Genomic DNA, 20,872 nt, shown 5'->3' on the forward strand with positions numbered 1-20,872 from the left:
TTAGGGTGCAGTTACAAACCTTTAATATCATTTCCACTGATAAAACCGTATCTGTTTCTGATGTTGAACCATTTGACAGTACCAAGGATTTGGTGGAAAGAACTGACTTTTCTAGGCCTTCAGTGGCTGTGGTTGCTAAGGAGACAGGGTCTGTGGCACCAACAGAAGTTGTTACCAAGTCACACGTTCATAGTGATCCGTTTTGTCAATGTCTAGGTATAGGAGTAGAACTAGAGGTCTGGGGGGCACTGGTATTCGTGGGCTCTTGGACTTATTCATCATTCATTGGCAGTTGGTCAGAAGTTGGTATTCGTGGTTGCAGGAATAGTGGGCCCCTTCTTCACAAGGTATGCTTCCGTGGCTGTGGGGGCCAGGCTAGAAGCAGGGCTGGTGGTGTGGGGTAGAAACTCTATTCTTGGGGCTCCTGGGTTCAGGGTTCTGGACTGTTTCCACTAGGGTCTAAGAGGAGGTGGGGGCCTGACTCACTTATGGGAATGTGGGAGAGAAGTATATTTAACTTTTCTGACCTCCTTAACCTTTCCTCATGCATAAAATGGGAGTAATAATGTCTGTAGGATTCACCATTATAGGGTTGTTGGGAGAATCGAATACTATGCTATAAAGCCTAAAGTATAAAGTTCTTCATAAATCTTAAGATGCTCTATAATTATCAGTTGTTACAGTTATTTATATTAGGTACATCCTGGAGAAGAGAAGATTTAGAGAGGGGCTGGTCATGCAAGGTGTTTTCTTGGGTTTGAAAGGCTGTGATGGGAAACAGGGCTTATTCTGCTTAGATGCAGGGGACAGAACTAAGGAACAATGAATGAAAGGTGCAAAGAGACAGATTTAAGCTCAGTCGAAGGGGAAAACCTCCTAACATTCCCAAGTGGAATGGGCTGCCTTGGGATGTGATAGTTCCCTCTTTACTGGAGGTTATGGGTCACACTTGATGACCACTGACCTCTGAAGTCCTCTTCACCTCCAAGATCCTGTGAAATCAGAGGCCTTGTGTTTGCTATGTATGTGACACAGAGGATATATCGAATGCTGGACTTGGAGTTAGAAAGACCTGAGTTCAAATCCAGCCTCAGACACTTACTAGCTGGGCAGTCACTTAGCCTCTGTCTGCCTCAGTTTCCTCATCTGTAAAATGGTGATCATAATAACACGTACTTCCTAGAGCTTTTGTGGGGATCAAATTAGATGACCAAGGTAAAACACTCTACCATCTTTAAATTAGTATATAAATGCAGATATTACTACTATTATTTGCATGACCTTAGGGGAGGCATTTCTCCTTTCTGGGTCTCAGCTTCCTCCATCTGTAAAAAGAAGGGATTAGACTAGATGGTCTCTGTGCTCCCTCCCACCTGTGAGCTCAGGCCTACCTGAGGCTCTGGGACCAATCTTGTTTCTTTGCAGGGAGAATAGACTGATCCCAGCTGAGAACCTCAGCTTGAAGACAGACTTCTGGTTGTTCTGCTCTGACCTTGTATGCACACCCCAGCTACTGGGCTGTGGCCTCATTTCTCGTGATACGACTTTGCCTTGCATTCCATTATCTGAGTCTAAAGGCTCTAGCCTCTAGTCAAAGGACCTTGCTTGCCTTACCTTTAGTTCTGGGGGGCTGTTGTCCTGTCCCTGTACCCATTCCATGTGATTTGGGATACTCCTACGTGCCTGAATCTGTGCTGCTCAATGCTCCTCTGTACCTGCTGCTTGCTCTCCAGACCTTTCCTGGGTGGCTTCTCTGCCACCTTTTGGGACTGTCTTCTCTTGGGGTTATGGCTACCCTCATTTAGTTTAACTCATATTGCTGACCGAGATCTCATTATGCCAGATTATCTTCTTGGCTCTGCCACAACTGTCTGATTTTGGGCAAATCACTTAATCCCTCTCAGAATTAATTTACTCACTTGTCGAATGGGAAAAATGTCTTTTATCTCTCTTAGATCATAGAACCATAGGTTTAGAGTTAGAAGGGATCTTAGAAGGGATCTAATCCAATCTCCTTATTTTAATGATGAAGAAACTGAGAATCTAAGTAGCAAAAGTGACTTTCCCAGGGCCACAGAATTAGTAAGGGTCAAAGGTAAGATTTTTATTTATTTAATTTATGAAATAAAAAAAGCATTTCTATAACATAGTAGAATAAAAAAATGATTGCACATGAAACTGCAAATCTATTTTGTACAACCTTCCATTCCTTTTAAACATATAATAAACTTATCACTGAAATTTCTTTCTTTTTCCTTTTTTCTTCTTTCCCCCCTAGAGATGGCTACCATTAGACACAAATATGTATATGTGCATGTAATCATTATACACACACACACACACACACACACACACGCACGCACACACACACACACCCCTATTTATCAGTTCTTTCTCTGGATGCAGAAAATCATTTTGACTATTATAAATACCCAAATTAACTACAAAGGACTGTGAAGGAAGATGCCATCTGCATCCAGAGAAAGGTAGGATACAAACCAAGGTCTTCCTGACCTCAAGTCCAGCACTCTAAAGCACACGAAAGCATTGGTAGGTGTAAGATTCATGTCACTTTCTAGTGACCTTCTATTCCACTATCCACACACAAACCCTAACTAGTCATTTATTTAGCTGACTAGTAACATTTACATTGAATACTTCACACAATTATCTCATTTAAACCTCATAACAACCCTGTGAAGGGGAAGTGGCCAAATTATGATTTATATCCATCATACAGATGAGGAAACCATGATTTGGAAAAACAAGGAGACTTACCTAAAAATTGCATAGCTAGTAGGTGACTGAGTCAGACTTCTGACCTTGACCTTCCAACTCTAAGACCAGTTTTCTGTCCCTGTTGTCTCCCTGGTCATAGTTTCCCAAATCTATAATATTCATTGTTACCTTTTGCTTTCTCTTTCCCCCCTCCCTATGGCTCTACACAGTTTCTTAAGATATAAATTGCAGAGAACATGCCAAACTGAATTGGCAGAAGCAGTTTACTCACCCGGGAAGTTCCCTACATCAGTGAAGTTGTAGATTCTATTCCCCTCTGTTGCTATTTGGTCGTTTCAATTGTGTTCAACTTTTGTGGCTGACACCATTTGGGGTTTTCTTGGCAAAGATCCTGGAGTGGTTTGCCATTACCTTCTCTAGCTCATTTTCCAGATGAGGAAACTGAGGCAAACAGGGTTAAGTAACTTGCCCAGGGTCACACAGCTACTAGGTGTCTGAGGCTGGATTTGAACTCATGAAGATGAGTCTTCCTGTGACCAGGCCTAGTTTCCTATCCACTGTGCCACTTAGCTGCCCTCTACCTAGTCAGTTTATAAGGATACTTCAAAGCCTGCTCCAATTCCCACTTCCTCTACAAGTCTTTCTACTTCATGCCAGCCCACTGTGCTATCTCTCCTTTCTCTGAATCTATTACTCATTTGGTACTTGGTCACCACTGCTCAGTGGCATCTCTCATGTTGCCATTTTGAACTGTTATTTAATTATTTGGTGGTATTTGCCTCTTGTTCTCAGCTACATTGGAGACTTCTAGGTCCAGAGACCAGTGGTGTTCTTTGTCTTCCTCCCACTCTTCTTGTCTTGCACAGTTCTGGGCAACCAGAAGACACTCAGGAAATATTTGTTGAATGAACAAAACATTAGACAAATGTAAGGTGGGATTGTCCTTGCCTCAAAAGGGAATCCCGTGAATAAAATAATTGAATCTAGTGAATTTGCCAGTTGGTACCTGCAGTAAAATACCTGTCATAACTCTCATTATAACCCCCCAAACTCTTGTTTTCTTCACAAGGGCAAATGCTTAAATTGGGGGAACACATCTGTAAGGCTCTCTGTGCCATAGAACATTAGCCACTAATTAAATCTTAAGCTTCTTCTTTCCCTATCTTCAGCTGGAGAAGGGCCAGCATTATCAGTCTGTGGGAGTTCTAATTCTCCATGGGAAAATTGCTGGCTCTTTCCCTCATTGGGCAAAATTATCGGATGTGTCTTCTGTATAGTAAAAATTGCTGGCTGCATCTCAATTGAAGAGCCTTGTCTCTCTAGGGGCAGAACTGTTGCCTCCCTATCTCAGAAGGAACACCACCATCTGCCTTGCTCTATAGGAAAATTGCCAGTTGTGTCCCCATTATGGGGAAATCGTCAGCCATGTCCCATTGGGGGCAACATGCCAGCTGTGCCTCTCAATAGAAGAAATGTCAGCAGAAGAGAATGATTTTAAAAGAGCCAACGTGATTCCTAATTCATTTCTTTTCTGTTGTCAAGAAACCTGGACTCCCCTTCACTGGTCTCTTCCTTCAATTTAGGATTGTTTTTGCTTAGCAATTTAGCCAAGGCTACCAAAAAATTAAATAGGCAAGGTCTGGTTTGTCACCCAGTGAGGGTTCTCATGCCTGGCCAAAGGTTTACAAATAAAAGTCTATAATGGATTCACTCCATGTATATGTTATAGTCCAGCCATAAAGCCTGGTAACGCTGCTAATGCAGGGCCTAGCAAGTTGTGGGTTCTGTTGAAATAGGAGAAAACATCCAACGAATGAATGCATGAAAAGTGTTTATTAACAGCTTAGTATGTGTCAAGCACTAGGTGGCACATTAAATAGAGCGCTGGACCTGGAGTTAGGAAGACCCGAGTTCAAATTTGGCCTCGGGCACTTATTAGCTGTGTGGCCCTGGGCAAGTCATTTCACCTCTATCTGCCTCAGTTTCCTCATCTATAAAATGAGCTGGAGAAGGAAAAGTGGAACCATTCCAGTATCTTTGCCAAGAAAATCCCAAATGGGGTCACAAAGTGTCAGACATGACTCAAAACAACTGAACGGCAACAAAGAGCTTAGCCTACATTCTAAGGGGTGGGGGGGAGATAGCATGCTTAGGGGAGCTGTGCCCGGGAAAAGGAGCTACAGTCTGGGAAGTCACAAATCCCAAGATGGTAAGGGGAATGATAGTTTCCTTATTTGTAAAAGGAGAGAGATGGACTCAGTGACCTTTGAGGTCCATAGTACTATGAGGAGAGGGCTAAGACATTCCCAACACAGAAGCAGTCCAACCTTTATTAACAAACTCTTCCCAGATGTAATTGTAGGGGTAATTAGATTATAGTTCTCACAGAAAGAGGTGGAAATTGGGTAGAGTAAGGAATAAAATTGATCTGGGTGAGTAGTTGAAGATACCTGGTCACAGGGATTACCCACAGAGCCCAATAGCCTAGTTGTTCACAGGAAGGGTCTCTGGTGGTCTGCTTTGGAGGTGGCCCAACATCCCATGATGACCTTTCATAAGCTCTGATTTCTAATAAGCAGAATGAGCAAGTCTTTCTATCCAGAGGGGTTTGACAGCATTTTTTCTTTTGGGTTTCTAAACTAGGCAAAGCAAAGTTCTCAAAGCCTGTCTAACAAGTGCCTAAATCCTATGGGTTTTTAAAAATTGTGTTTATCACAATTGCAAGCGATTTCACATTTGCATTCCGTTTTGGAAACAGCCTTCTGTTTTAAAAGTCTCCCCACAGTACTCTCCTTTGTACTGCCGTAAATGCATTGCCTATTATTATAGTTACTTGTCTAAGTATCTTCAACTGTAAGAGTAGAGACTGAATCTCTTGCTTCCACAGGACTTCAACACATCCTAGCCCAGCATTCTGAAGACATTTCAAGTTCACTTAATCAACACTTGCTGCTTAGGATCATAGATTAAGAGCTGGATGGGACCTTAGAAGTCATCTACTCCTTCCCACTCATTCACAGATAAGAAAACTGAGGCCTAGAGTAGGCAAGTCGCTTGCCCAAGGTGATACAGGTAGTCATAAATCACAGAGCTGGGTTTTGAACCCAGATCCTTTGATACCTAATCTAACATTCTTTCCATTGCAGGGGTGTTGTTGGCTGAGTGAGTGGATGATATACAATTGGAATACTGATGATGCACTAAGGGTTAGGAGACAGGTGAATATAGTGTTGAATTTAAAATCAAGAAGACCTGGTTTTGTATCTTGTCTCAGAATTTTCAAGTCAAGAAACTTAATTTCTCTGAGTTTCAGTTTTTCTATTTGTAAAATAAGGAGAGGTAGGGGATTAGACTCAATGACCCCTAAGGTCCTTTTCATCTAAATCTTGGATATAACGAGTAAGGGGCTAATAATGAGTATTAGTTTCAATACGGAAGCAATCCAACCTTCAACACTAAGAGTTTCTAAGGCTAATTTTTATTTGAACATTCAGATTAAATGTTCAGAAAAAATTTATCTAAAGATGCTTTTTGTCCTAGAAATAAAAAGTTGAATCTTTTTACATCTAAATTGAAGTTAACTCTTCTGATGTTTACGCTAATTAGACAGTAAGACCCTTTAGGCCAGAGGTCATATGTTTTCTATGTCTTGGTATTTCTCAAAATACCCACTATAGGCCCATTATTGAACTGTTTGAAATATATAAGTTCTGCTTTTGTTTACCCCTAGGGTCTTCCTCCTGATCCTGAGGCCCTATTTACTTATAAGATCCTTCAAAGAGGCATTTGTTTTGATTTCAGGCTGTATCTTAGTATAGTGATTATTAACAGCTGGCAAGGTGACAGGTCAGCCGCCACCAAGGATAGCAAAGGTCACCAAGAGTGTCTTCCTGACATGTCAGGATGTCACAATTTACTTGTTGAGACACAGTAGGGCAGATTGCTCAGATACTAAATAGAATTTACTTAAATACTCAGGCTCAAGCTGGTATAGAGGAGAGTGTCAGGAAGCCAGGGTTTAGATACAATCTTTGATACTTGACGTAACACTAAAGATACACTGAAGAGGCAGAGAAAGAGAGGTGGTACAGTGGGTAGTGCTGGAACTTAGAATCAAGAAGGCCAAGGCTTTAAATCAGACTTTTAGAACTTTATTTTGGGAAAGTCACTCAGTCTCTCTGAGGCTCATTTTCTTCATCTGTAAATTGGGGATGAATGGATGGATGAAAAAAAAGCATCTGTCAAGAAATTCTGTGCCAAGTACTGTACTAAGCACATAAATACAAATACTGGCCTAAAGTAGCTTATAGTCTAATTGAGGGAGACAATGAACATAGAAGAGTGATGGCCCACGAGGGACACGTTTGTTCATGACATTACAGGAATGGTATATAGATTGACACACTCCATCCAGGAACAATGCCAGATATTCACCAATGATCGTGATGGTTCCAGAAGTACAGTAGGGGGTAGGGAGAGGAAGAAACTTATACAGTAGGAAGGTGGCTAGTGAGGAAGGAAGGACGATGGCTGGAGAAAAGGAAAGTAGGGATAACACTATTTATACTAAGAAGCAGCATACCATGGTAGATAGAGAGCTGCCCTCAAAGTCAGAACAACCTGGGATTGATGTTGGCTCCTCACACGGCTATGGGACTGTGGGCAAACTAATTAATTTCTCAGTGCCCCAGGCAACTTAGCTGCCTTACTATGCCAATGAAATTACAAGTCTGGACAAAACAAAACAATCCTCAGTTGTGAGGAAAAAGCAATCTGTAAACCCTAAAGCACTGCGAAACGAGAATTAGTATTTTACCAAGAAGAAAGGAGTGGGGGTAGTTTACTAGGGGGCCAGGTCTGCCATGCTTGCCCTGGTCAGAGATGCTTCGATCCTTTCCTCTGTTTCTGTCTGACTTGGATATACTTTAAGATGGGTAGGAGTGATTCAGTTGATTAAAGGCCCCTCCACAGATCGATCTTAACATGTCTGAGTGGGCCACAAACCCCATAACCCAGTTATTGCTGCCACCCTTGGAACTGTCAAAACAGAATTTCTGGAGGTTCAGTCGGCAGTTATGTCTAAACGATGGTTGATTTAGTGGGCATGACATAGGTTCGTGATTCCTCTCATGAGGAGATGGAAGGCTTCTTCATAAGCTAAGAAAGGAAAAGAGGCATCTTTCTCCTCCTTGGAAGTATTCTTTCATGTACTTTCTTTGAGAGGGGAAATACCAGCCAACGTTCAGCTTTCTACTTTACTCCCCTCCATGCATGCTGTGATCCAGCCACACTGGGCTACTTGTCTCTTCACGTGATACCCCATCTCCAGGGGTTTGCACTGGCTGCCCCTTCCCTCACCCCCATACATGCACCTGGAATGTACTCCCTCCTCTGCCTTTTAGTTTCCCCCGTTTTCTTTAAGAATCAGCTTGGATATTATCTTCTGCATTAAGGCCTTTCCCAATTCTCTCAGCTGCTGAGTGTCTTCTACTCTGAGGGTTATTCATTCATTTCAGTCATGTCTGACTCTCTGTGGCCCCTTTGGGGTTTTCTTGGGAAAGATACTAGGTTTTTTCATGTTCTTCTCCAGCTCATTTTTACACACAAGGAAATTGAGGCAAATAGGGTTAAGTGATTTGTCCAGGGTCACATAGTTAGTAAGTGTTTGAACTCAGGAAGATGAATCTTTCTGACTCCAGGCCTATCTGCCCTTCTACTCTGAGGAACCTTCCATCTACTCAGTATATATCTTGTACATACCTCATTATTTCCATGTTATCTCCCCCATTGGAATGTTAGCTCCTTAAGGACAGAGACTATTTTTTACCTTTTCTTTGTATCCCTAGTGCTTAGTACAGTACATGGCATGGAATGAGCCTTTAATAAAAGCTGTTGGCTTGACTTGGTTGAAACCTGCTGTTTTTTCAGCATTGGCAACTCCTGGTGCAAAAATTCCCTCCTCTGCTTGTAGATCAACAACTTGTATGTAGTTTTAGAGAGTTGCTGGGGCACTGAGCAGTTAAGTACTTTGTCCATGATCACACAGCTTTTGTGTGTCATACACATGGTCCCAGGCCCCCTATCCACCATGCCTTGCTGCCTCTCACTTGGAAGATTACCTACAATAACTTGTGAATTTCAAGTTGACTTTCCATTCTTACCTACCACACTTTGGAACCATTTCTACCTTCCTCTTCATTGCAATAATATGTTCCAAGAATGCAAATTAATGTTAGTAATTACTTCAAAATTCTAAGGATCTGTGATTTTTGTCAGTGTAAGTGCTGCCCTGACTGGCACAGATTGCAACCCTTCTACATCTTTTGGTAGCACAAATTCTTTGCCTCAACTTAATCTCCAAAGTCAAGGAAATGGTTTCCCAGATAATCAAGACCTTAGATGTTCTTCAGGAGCTGTGCTGCTGTGGCTAAAAAAAATTAATCATCCTGTGTCCAACCTAGTGATAAGCCTCTCTGAAATTAGCTAGGCTAGTCCTCGAAAAACAGACATCTTGTGTGTTCCTGACCCCAACACTTGATTGAGGCCTTTCTAGCTTGGTGGGACCTAACAGAAGTTGTACTCTGCTGACAGGGTTGAGGTTGGGAAGGGGAGGGAAAGCCAGAGTAAGACATTAGCATTAAAAAGCTAATTTTATTTTTAGTTTAAGTATAACACAATTTCATAGTTAAGGCTATTTATAAAGGAAAAAAAAACTTCCAAAGAAAATATTACATTTGAATCAAATGATTTTTGGATTAGCTACATTTTTGTGTTATCTGCACTGTAATTCCTTTCCATCAATCCAGTTAATCTAGACTGACTAAAATAGGAGAATCTGTCAATCTAGACAGTAATGGGTTACAGGCAACTAATCCAGGCTGAACAAGGATGGGGGGTGCCTGATGGCTTAAAATCACGCATTACTCATCATCTTTATATCACTCTCAGAGTCTTGCATGGCATAAGCTCAATACAAATTCAAATATTTTAAATAATAAATATTTTAAAATGACAATGGACTGTGCCCATACCATCTCATGTGACATTAGTATGGTCTTAGGCACTTGCTAGCATCTGCCATTAGAGCCTACCATTAGGCCACTTCAATGCCACTGGGAGAAACTCATTTGTCTGGGGCATCATTTTCCTCACTCTGGGGATTAAGAAGAGGCACATTGTTAAAAGAGCATGGTACTGAAAGTCATGAGACTTGAGTTCTGCTACTGTTTAGCAATATGACTTTGATCAAACTCTGGACATCCACTTCCTCATGAGAGAGCCCAATTAAACTAGAAGAATTCTCAGTAATAACCTTCTATGTCCCAAACATTCGGTTTAACAAGAACTGGGCAAATGATCCCTTTATATAATATGCTTAGGAAAATTTCACCAGTCAGGGCTCAGGAAGGACATGGATAATGGGGCGAGCAGACCCTCAGATTTCCTATACCCCAAGTCATTTAAGTTAGCTCTTGACACAAAGCTCCTCTTGGAAAATTACAGAATGTCAGAGCCAGAAAGAACCTTGGAGCTCAACTAGTCCAGCCTTGGCCTTTTAGCTCTATCAAGAACATGGCGGGTGATATACCCAATTGCTATCTCAGAGAGAAGGAAAAGCCCCAGGAAGCCATCAATTCCTAATGGATGCTACTTGCTTCTAAAATTAATAAGCCTCCTGTTTTCATGAAAACTCATTCGTCCAGATTCTCTGGGATAACTAATTGAAAGAACAGGTTAAATTAATCAAAAATGGAAATGAAGCACAAAGTGAGGTTTCCATTTTTACTCTGCAGCCCCTTTGGCCATGTGTGAACTACTTTGATAATTGTTACAGGGGCTAAATGTGGAAAGGGATAGGATGTCTTAAGAGAATTGGGGGAGAAGGGGAGGAGGGGTGACAACTAATCCTACCTTCTGTATTAAGTCTCTGGTTTTTCTCCAGGGTGTGTGTGTGTGTGTGTGTGTGTGTGTGTGTGTGTGTGCGCGCGCGCACACGCTTGCTTGCTTATAAAATCTTAGTCACCAGAAAAAGATCTGTTTTTAAAAAGAGGTCCCTTGTCCCAGAGCTTAACTAAACTCCTGCAAAACAAGAAATGCTTGTTATCTCCCCAATCAGTAATGTACCTGGAAGTAAGTAGAGATTCTATATCTGTAACCTTTTACAGTATGTTTCACTGGAGATCCAGAGAATGATCTATATCATGTCAATGCTGGTTAATGAGGAGTGAGAGGAAATCAGGTTTCATTGCAGGGTCATTTCTAACAATGACTACCTATCCTGACCTGGTGGATGCCCAGAGAATCCAGCTGCTGGAGGTGGTGGTGGTGGGTTTGGAGAAGAGGGTAGGAAGTTGCTGCTGCCTGGATGAGTATCCTATGAGAACTTCTTCGTGGACTCAGTCAGTACTGACGTGTTGTCTTAGTGAAGTTTGAATTTCAGCTCTGACACTCAGTTATGTTGGGCAAGTCACATCTGTCTGGGTCTCAGTTTCCCACTTATAAAATAAAGAAGTTGCACTGTGATATCTGAAATCCCTTTCAGCTCTAAAAGTCTGTGATTTTACAGTTCTCTTACCTTCTAACAATTCTGTTCTATCTTGGAAGAAAAATGGCCCACTTGTTTGAGAGGCCTAGACTGGCTGATGTAGACTGACCTTAGAAGTCAAGCCACTACCTTGGAATGCCAAGACTGTTTCTACACTGGCATTATTATATTTGTCAAAGGGTTTTCCACACTGGAATAATGGACATTTTCCTTTCCTACATGAGAGTGCCTAGGGAACATTTTTACACTGAGCAGATGGGAAAAGGGCACAGAGTTTGGGCCAACTGCTGCTCAGTTGCTGTCTCCTGGGTACCTGTAACCTAATACCAGCCCCAGAAAACAAAGACTTCAATGGCAAAGTCATCACGGCCAAATTCTTTCACACTCTCTTCCCTGTTCCCCACATGAGCCACACTCATCCCCCGCTCTGTGCCTCAGCTCCTTGACTGTTGGGACCATGTCATGATTTTTTTGGGTAACTTCCATGGTATTTGTTATATCATAAGGTATTCTGTAAAATCAGTGACCAGTTAATCAGTAAATTGAACTGGTTCCCCCATTCTTTTACCAGTTTCCCAGCGCTATTATTAATCCCATTTTATGGACAAAGAAACTGAGCTAATAAGTGCTACTCTGTTTCCCAGATAAGTCATATTCATATCCTACCCTGAGCCCAAGATCTTTGAGATTTGGGACCATTATGATTTTATTGTGCCTTTCACAGTGCTTAGCAGGTAATAGGGGGCTTAGGTACTCAGTAAACTGAGTTGATCCCTTCATTTTTTTCACCAATTTCCTAGCACAATACTAGGACTTCAGAAGGCAGAAACAATACTTTTAAAAGAATAGGGTTTTTTTCCTCTTCCAAAGACAGCAGGGACCGACATTAAAAATAGTTCAGGTTGTCCTACAATTCAGCTTCTGACAAAACTTGGCTGTCACAAACCCCATGGAATAGAATTATTTACCTTTATATTAGAAAGGCACTCAAATCATTTGCAGTATGTGTCCAGGAAGACCTCAAGGTGTTTGTGCAATGAGGCCTAAAGTTTTTTATGAGACTATCTAAGACAAAAAAGTGCATTAGCAAGGCCTAGGGTGGCTTCATGTGAGCTAAATGTGTTCCTGATAGAATCAATCATGCTTTCCTCACTGAGCAGAAGAAAACTTTTGTGACGGTATTGAAGGCATAAGTACGGAATCAAAAGGATAAATAAAGGAGATGGTTTTTTGAATAAGAAAGAAAATTAAAATGTTAAAAAAAAGAATAAAATTCTCTCTTCTTCTCAAGCTACTAGCATAAGGCTGACCATGGCTGTTGGTGATTGCAAACTTATAGAACCATAGGGGTAAGAATGAAACTGAGAAGAATATTCAGCTCTCTTTAAACGTGCACAGAATGGGCATGCTTTTAAGCAAAATCTATGGTTGAGCCCCATTTTGACCTTGTGTTTATCTGAGGGTGGGGGGTGGGACATAACTGTCCAGTCTTAAGGGAAGTTCAAGCTTCTTGAGTGATTCTAGTGTCCACACTGACTCAAAGGGAGAAACTGTGGATACCATACTACCTCAATGGGGGAGGATAGTAAGGGATTAAAAGTATTCCTAGAAGCCATCCATAGGCCTGTGGTGACCAAGTCGGAAGAATGATGGCTACCATATGCCAGCTAACTACCCAGTCCACTGGGAACTGTTTAGAGCTAGGATACCTGGGGAGGGTGGGGTGGGGGAGGAAGGAAGGGCTTTCCATGATTTTCTGTATTTCTACCTTCATTCTTTTTGTCTCTCTCCATCCATCCCCTCCCCCATCCTCCTTGGCCCTAACCTATGTAGCAAGCACACAGGACCAATATTGGCAAAATGCTGGGAAATGATCTGGTGCTCTGGGTTCTGGAGAACCACATGAAACTGCTGCCCACACCCAGGCCCCAGTGTGTGCACACAAAGGCAGAGTCCTCAGGGTAAAGGCAAGTACTCATCAAAATATTCTCTGGGTTCCAACAGAGAGCCAGGTGGAAATTAATCCATACAGCCCTGATAACATGGCAATCCTCTGCCTTCTGATTAAATACCAGCGGTTATTAAATATCCTTGTTCACAGGGGCTGTCTCTGAAAGCCAGTGTTGCTTTTCATTTTGAACTTTGATGAACTGTCTCAATTCTGTCTCACATGTAGGCTGAACTGCAATTGACTGAAGGCCAATGCTTTGGGAGGATAGAGAAAATCAATATGAAATGTCAGGGGAGAGGTCAGATTGAACTGGTTTTCTCCATTGGCTGTCTATGAGGAGGGGGGCTAGGAGTTTGGCAGCCACTGCTGAACAAAGGGATGTATATTTGAGACCCTGAAAGCTGCTGCTCTGGAGAAGCTGGGAAAACGGAACTTGGTTAACTCTTAGTTGTACCAGGAAATGGACTTGGAAGTCGAATCTTTCTTGGTGTTGGAAGCCGGAAGGAGTAAGACTTTAGGTAGCGGCTGCTGTTCACTGGATAGACTCATGGAAACCTCCCCAAGGTCTGTCTCATAGGCTTGGTCTTTCCAAGCAGTGCAGGCATTGGATGGGGTCAGTGATTTCTGGAGACCCACGCCACCCAGTGTAATGGGAGTGCTCGTGTCGCCATGGGGGACTGGGCAAAGGTCTCCATGATTCTCATAGGATCACAGAGCTAGAGCAGTCATATAGTCCAACCCCCTCCTTTTACAAATAAAGAAACTAAGGCCCAGGGAGGTTGAGACTTGCCCAAGGTCACACAGGTAGTGATATTAATTATTATAAAAGTAGCATTTTTATAGTGCTTTGAGGTTTGCAATGTGCTTTAATATATGATCTCATTTGATCCTCATAACAATTCTTAAAGCAGGTGCTATTATTTCTCCCATTTTACAGATGAGGAAAGTAAGGTGGAGGGACATTAAGTGATTTGTCCAGGGTCACAGATTTATTAAGCATCTGAGGCAGGACTGGAACTCAGGGCAGCTAGGTGGCTCAGTGGATAGAGTGCTGGGCCTGGAGTCAAGAAGACTCACCTGAGTTCAAATCTAGTTTGTATTACCTTCTTAGCTGTGTGACCCTGGGCAAGTCACTTAACTCTGCCTCAGTTTCCTCATCTGTAAAAATGAGCTAGGGAAGGAAATGGCAAGCCACTCTAGTATCTTTGCCAAGAAAACCCAAATGGGGCCACGAAGAGTCAGACATGATTGAAAAAGACTCAGCAACTTAAGAACAGCAACAGCTCCTTGATTCTCAAGACCAGCACTCTAGTCACTGTTTCATCTGGCTGTCTGAGTTTCTAGAAGCTTTAGAAGACAGACATGAACCAGATGTTGTCTTTCCATCGTACCTCAATGGCTGGTAGAATACTCGGGACCTCCTTGAACCTGAAAGCCTGGATTATGAGTCCTCCAGGACATCCTCAGTAGCCATAGAGGGGTGACTATTCTTAGGTGGAAAAGATTCTGTGGTTTGCTAGGGGGATGCACGGAAAGGGCGCATGGAGAAGGGAGAGCTGAAGCTAACCCATAGGAGGGGATGGAGTCACTGTATCCTCAGAGTCTTTGGTGCAATGTCACTACTTCTGTAACCCCATCCCAATTCTTAATGCCCTATCTTGCCCCCCCAGGCACTGACCCCTTTTGTCTGCCTGGCTTCAGTCTTTTCTTTCTGGTGCAACAGGTTTAATTGTGTTTTCATTCTGTGGGCTGGCTCAGCCCGCTGGCTGTGCATCACACGAGGGCCATGCTGCTTCTACCAGTCGATGCTGTTGTTCACTTGTTTCAGTTGCGTCTGATTCTTTGTGACTCCATTGGGGGGTTTCTTAGCAGAGATGCTGGAGTGATTTGCCATTTTCTTCTCCAGTGGATTAAGGTAAACAGAGGTAAAATGACTTAACCATGGTCACACAGCTAGTTAGTGTCTGAGGCTTTAAGGACTTGAAGTCGGGTCTTTCTGACTCAGACCCAGCACTCTAGCCACCGTGCCATCTGGCTGCCTAGGACCATAGACCCCAGTAATAATGGTCTAATACTTTCCATTGGCTCTTCCCTCCCTCCTTCAATTAGTGCAGGCCTTCCTTATCTTGAATAAACCTTCACATCATCCTCCCTGTCTTTTTTCTCTCTGGTCGGACTTCTCATGCAATTCTGACATAAGATAGGACTGTAACTATCAGCTTGTTTTCCCTTTGCCACAAAAGCCATGAGCTGTTTTGCACATTTAAGTCTTAGTGCAGTTTTAAGCTTTAATTGCTTAAGTAGCTTAAAACTGTACTAAGTCTTTTGGGACACCTTGTGTACATCTCTGTATGTACATAGTGTCTCCCCTGGTAGAATCCAAGGTTCTAGAGGGCAAGTACTGTTTGGTTTTTGTCTTTGCACCCCTAGCAATACCTAGAACAATTCGTGGAATATAGAAAGTGCTTGATAAATGCTTATTGGTTGATTAATTGATCACACTGAGGCTGAACCCTGGTCTGAAGCTCAGTACTAAAGTCCTTCAGCCAGCTCCACTCATGTTCCAAAAGTGAAGGTACATCAGTACCTTCCAGGTCTCTAACGTGGGCCCTTTTAGGAATTTTGTAAAGACAACTTCAGTAATGCTTGGATGTTTTACTTTCTTCACAATGATCAAGCTTGAAGATTTTGGGAAAAAAATAAGCCAATTAAGTCAAATGACCAAAAATAAGACTGCAGGAAAGTAACTTTCCATTCCATGGCCCCCCTCCCCCCTCAGCCCTACACATTCAATCACATCAGGTATGGTGCTTTGGGCTTAAAAATTAAAACCAAGGGCTTGAGAATGAAAGACTTTCACTTTCTGCTCTCTTTGTCCTTCATGCTCAGTCTCAAAGCCATATCAGAAAGAGGAGGTCAAAGACCACTCTTATGTCCCCTAAAAAGAAATGAGGAAGCTGCTTCCTTTATCGTTTAGAAAGATTGAGAGAATCCACACAAAATGAGACCTAAAATGTTAAGACGCTACCATCTATTAACTCTGGAATTTGGCGTGAAGAACCTTTCCCTTAAAGTTTCCTTTCCAGGACTTGTAGACCACAGAGACCTCTCCCTTTCCTGGCTGTACATAGAACTTGGAGTTTGAAGGAGATGTTTGGGCTTTTGATTCTATACTGTCCTGTATTGTTTTCTCATCACCTCCATGCCTTTGTTTTATCCCTCCTTCCTCTCTCTGGAATGCATTCATTCTCTCTCTCTCTCTGTCTCTCTCTCTCTCTCTGTCTCTCTCTCTCTCTGTCTCTCTCTCTGTCTCTCTCTGTCTCTGTCTCTCTCTCTCTCTCTGTCTCTCTCTCTCTCTCTGTCTCTCTCTCTCTCTCTGTCTCTCTCTCTGTCTCTCTCTGTCTCTCTCTGTCTCTCTCTGTCTCTCTCTGTCTCTCTCTCTCTGTCTCTCTGTCTCTCTCTGTCTCTCTCTCTCTGTCTCTCTCTCTCTGCCCCCTCCCTCTCCCCCCTTCTCTCCCTCTCCCTCTCCCTCCCCCCCTTTCTTCTCTCTTCCCCCCTTTCTCTCCCTCCCTCCCTCTTCACCTCTGTGTGTTAGAAACTCTAGTTTCTTTCAAGGATCAGCTCATTTACTACCTTCTACATGAAGCTTTTCCTCACTGTCTCACCTGCTAGCTCTTTCCTCCCCAAATTCTCTTGTTTCTATGATGTACTTATTGTCTTACTGATTATATCTACCTCGATATGTACATGTTTCCTCCCTTGTTTAGATTGTAAGTTCCAAGAAGGCAGAATCTGTTTCACTTTTTGGACCCCCTAGTCCCTAGCACAGTGCCTGGCACACAGCAGGCACTTAATCAATGCTTGCTGGTTGATCATGACTGGGATGTGCAGTATCTCAGCTCTCTAACCAGTCTATGAGAACTTTAAAGGCAGGAACCCTCTCTGACGTGTCTTCAGGATCCCTCCCAGTGCTCAGAACAAGAGTGGGCACATCATGTCAGGCATCTTAAATATATCTAAAGGAATTTTCAAGACTGAAACCCTCAAATGCCCCTATCATAAGGAGGCTTTGTCTATAAAGGGAGTGCCCAGGAGCAGCCTTGTCAACTCAGCTCAACCTTTAAACAAGGTGAGAGGATTATCTGGCCTTGAAGAGGTCTTCCTTTACAAAAGTGAGTGCCCAGGAGCAGCCAGGTGTCAGCCTGACTCTGCCTATTCTTCAGCTCTGTCTGCCAGGCCAGTCAGTAGTCAGTCAACAAGCATTGTACTGGATACTACGTGAGGCATCTTCAGCTGCTTTTAAAAGCCCAAGTCCATGGGTGCAACTCAGAGCTACAATAGCTATGACAAGTACCCAGGGTAAGGGGATGCTTCACTCTGTACCAAGGTGCCATGTTCAAAGTTCCAAATGTCCTGTTGATGGGGATGATCACGCTGTGTATAAGGAGCCCTATTCAGGACAAAGGATACTCATCTTTTATTGCTGTTAAATGGTCCAGACCACTCCTAGACACATCTTTTATATCTAAACAGTGGGAACAATACTGTGGAGGGTTTTCCAAGCCCTCTCCCCAGGGGAATCCCCCTCTTAGATGTGGCCTGCTCCCTATCTCCCCCACTCCCCTGTGCACAACACCTCATGGACTCTACTCACATTTCGTGTGCCTGTCACAAAGGGCTGATGCCCTCATGTCACACAGTCGGATTGTCCCTTTACTGCTGCTGTATACAAAGGTGTTGCAGTGGAGTGGGTGGAATTCTGCTGCCGTAATGACCTCCGTGAGCTCCTCCATGTTGGCTGGCTTGATGTCCACGATATCTGACACAAGCAGGTCAAGGAAAGAATCAGGTATGAGGGCATTTCCAAGGTAAAACAGAGGCTTCATCCTTCTAAGCTCATGGGTTCATTGATTTGGGACTAGAAGGACCTCAGATGTCATTGAGTCCAACCCTCTCATTTTACAGATGAGGAAACTGAGGCCCAGAGAGCTAATGTAACTTTCCCAGTGTCACAAGGGCAGTAAGTCTCAGAACAATATGGTCACATTACATCTTGGCCGGATGCAAGCAACATCATTTGCCATTTTAGATAGTGGAAAATTCAGCCCCTGGGCCAGTTAGTTACATGACTAATCCATATTCAAACACAAGAGCTCACTTGCTTACCTGACCTCTTGTATCAAACTCTGTTTTATTCAAGTTACGTTAAAATATCAGTAGCAATAGGAAAGCATTTCAGATGAGCAGGTGGCTACTTTAACATAGACTTATGGCTTCTTTTTCTCTTATCAAACCACTCAAATCTCTTTCACTCATCTCACAATCAAAGAGCAAACTGAATTCAGCTCAGCTCAACACTGTGGAAGGTACTGTGCTTGGCAAGTATACAAAGAAAAAGTGAGACTGTTCCTGTCCTCAACAAGGAGCTAACATTGTATGGGGAGAGGAAAGGATGGACATAATATGTACATATGTGAGAAAATACAAGGCAGTTGGAGGAACTGAGAATTGAAGATCAATAAAGGCTTCAATGAGAACATGGCACCTGAATGAAACCTTGAAGGAAGATAAAAGTTCTGAGAAGTAGAGGGGAGGTAAGTAGTATGGTGTAGGCATGCAAGATAGATTATAAAAATGCAAATAGTCAGGAGATGGAAGGGTGAATTGAGGGAATGGCAAGTCATCTATTTTGGCTGGAGTGTAGAGTACCTGAAAAGGACTAATATGAAAGGAGATTGGAAAGGTTAGTTGAAAACAGTTTATGAATGACTATAAATTAAGATGAAGAATTTGAATTTTATCTTCCAGGCAATGGGGACCAAAGGATCTTAAGTACAGAAATGATAAGATCTATGATGCAAGGAGACTATTTTGGCAACTGTGATTGCAGAGGGATGATGGTTGGAGGCTGAGGAGCTAATTAGAAGCTATTCTAGTTGTCTGGCTGAGAAGGAAAATGGTTCCAAACTAGGGTGGTGGCCATATGAATAGAGAAGATGGATATAAAAATGCCATCCAAAGAATTTATCAACTAATTGTATATTGGAGATGAGAGAGAGCAGAATCCAGGATAACTCCAGGGTTATAAATGTGAGTGACTAGGCGTGGCACTCCCAATAGGTAGGGGAATGTGGAGGAGGGAGTGAGTACAGTATACTCAGTATAGAAAACATGGAATATACATATATACATACATACATATCTACATCTATATATATGGAAGTAAAGTCAGTTCTGTTTGAGATATATTGAGTCCAAGGAAAAGGTATGCAGAAGATAATATCTAGCTTACACTTTCAAGCTTGAAATTTCAGATAGAGATTGGAGATAGATACAGAGATTTTGGAGTCACCTATGTAGTGATGATAACTGATTTTATGGAAACAACTAAGACTGAGGAAAGGGTATGGGAAAAGAAGAAAGAACATCCGAGATGAAATCTTGAGAAACTTGTGCTTAAGGGGTTAGGAGGCAGATGATGATGAAGCAAATGAAATTAAGATGGAGTGATCAGGCAGGTAAACGAAGATCCAAGAGACAGTGGTGTCCAGGAAACTAAGGTAGGAGTTCTTAGGGAAAAGAAGGTAGTCAACAGTGTCCATAACAACAGAGAGATCAAAAAGGATGAGGACTGAGGAAAGGCCATTATAATCGGAGGATAGATTCTTAGGCAATCACTTGATTTTTGTCTTCCCATCACAAAGAGAATCTCTCTTCTCCATATCTCATGGTTCTATTCACTGATTTTGCATTTGTAATTAACACAAAATAACCAGCTACTAATGATTATAACATCACAGATTTAGAACTGAAAGGGACATAAGAGGTAATTTAGTCCAATTGCTTCATTTTATAGCTAGGGAAACTGAGGCCCAGAAAGGTTAACTGACTTGCCAAAAGTCACACAGAGGCAGAGCTAGGATTTCAACCCAAGTTTCCTGACTACAAATCTAGCATCTTTCCTCTGCCTCAAGGGTATGAGTCAAACTCACTTAACAAACTGGTCCAAGGGAATATTTTTTTTTAATTGGACTGTGTTTCATTGGCATGGGGAACTCCAAGTGAGGAAACTTTTTCTAATAATGCATATTGACACTTGATCTGCAAGGTATCGTCTTGGAGAGTAGCCTAGAGGTTACTAGGTTAGGTGACTTGCCTAGGGTCACATAGCTAGAATGTGTCAGTGGCAGGTTTTCTGGATGTTGAGGCTGGCTTGCTATTGGTTATGCCTTTGGGAACCCTAGTCCCCTCAAAAGAGTTTCATCACAAAAGCACAAACAGAGGATTAAGCAACTAGGGCCATAATCTATTAATAAATATCATTTATGTCCTGCTGCCACCATAATTATTACCCAACATTTATATAGTGCTTTTAAGGTTTTACATGGTACTTTATGGCAATTGACCAATCAACAAACATTTATCAAGTACTTATGACACCCAGGCACTATGCTAACACTGAGGATACAAAAAAAAAAACCCAACCAAATTCCCTGCCCCTTTGCTTGCTTACATTCTAATGGAGGAGACAACTTATAAAAAACAGAACATACAAGATAAATACAGAGTAGATGGAAGATATTTTTAGATGGGAAGGCACTTGTAACTGGGGAGGGAGTGGGAATTGAGACCAAGAA

General features: G+C 42.4%; 1 protein-coding gene across 3 annotated transcripts in view; it reads right to left on the reverse strand.

Moving 5' to 3' along the window:
* PPP2R2B (protein phosphatase 2 regulatory subunit Bbeta) overlaps positions 1–20,872 on the reverse strand; it is a 459,915-nt gene that overhangs the window by 25,351 nt on the left and 413,692 nt on the right. For all 3 annotated transcript variants that reach the window (XM_020964279.2, XM_020964280.2, XM_078150511.1), the window contains one exon: positions 17,890–18,054. In XM_020964279.2, coding sequence (XP_020819938.1) covers positions 17,890–18,054 — 165 coding nt within the window. The remainder of the gene's footprint in view (positions 1–17,889; positions 18,055–20,872) is intronic.

Source organism: Phascolarctos cinereus, unplaced genomic scaffold (genome assembly GCF_003287225.1).
Source record: "Phascolarctos cinereus isolate Bilbo 61053 unplaced genomic scaffold, phaCin_HiC Scaffold_2;HRSCAF=192, whole genome shotgun sequence".
In the NCBI taxonomy this organism is placed as follows: Eukaryota; Metazoa; Chordata; class Mammalia; order Diprotodontia; family Phascolarctidae; genus Phascolarctos; species Phascolarctos cinereus.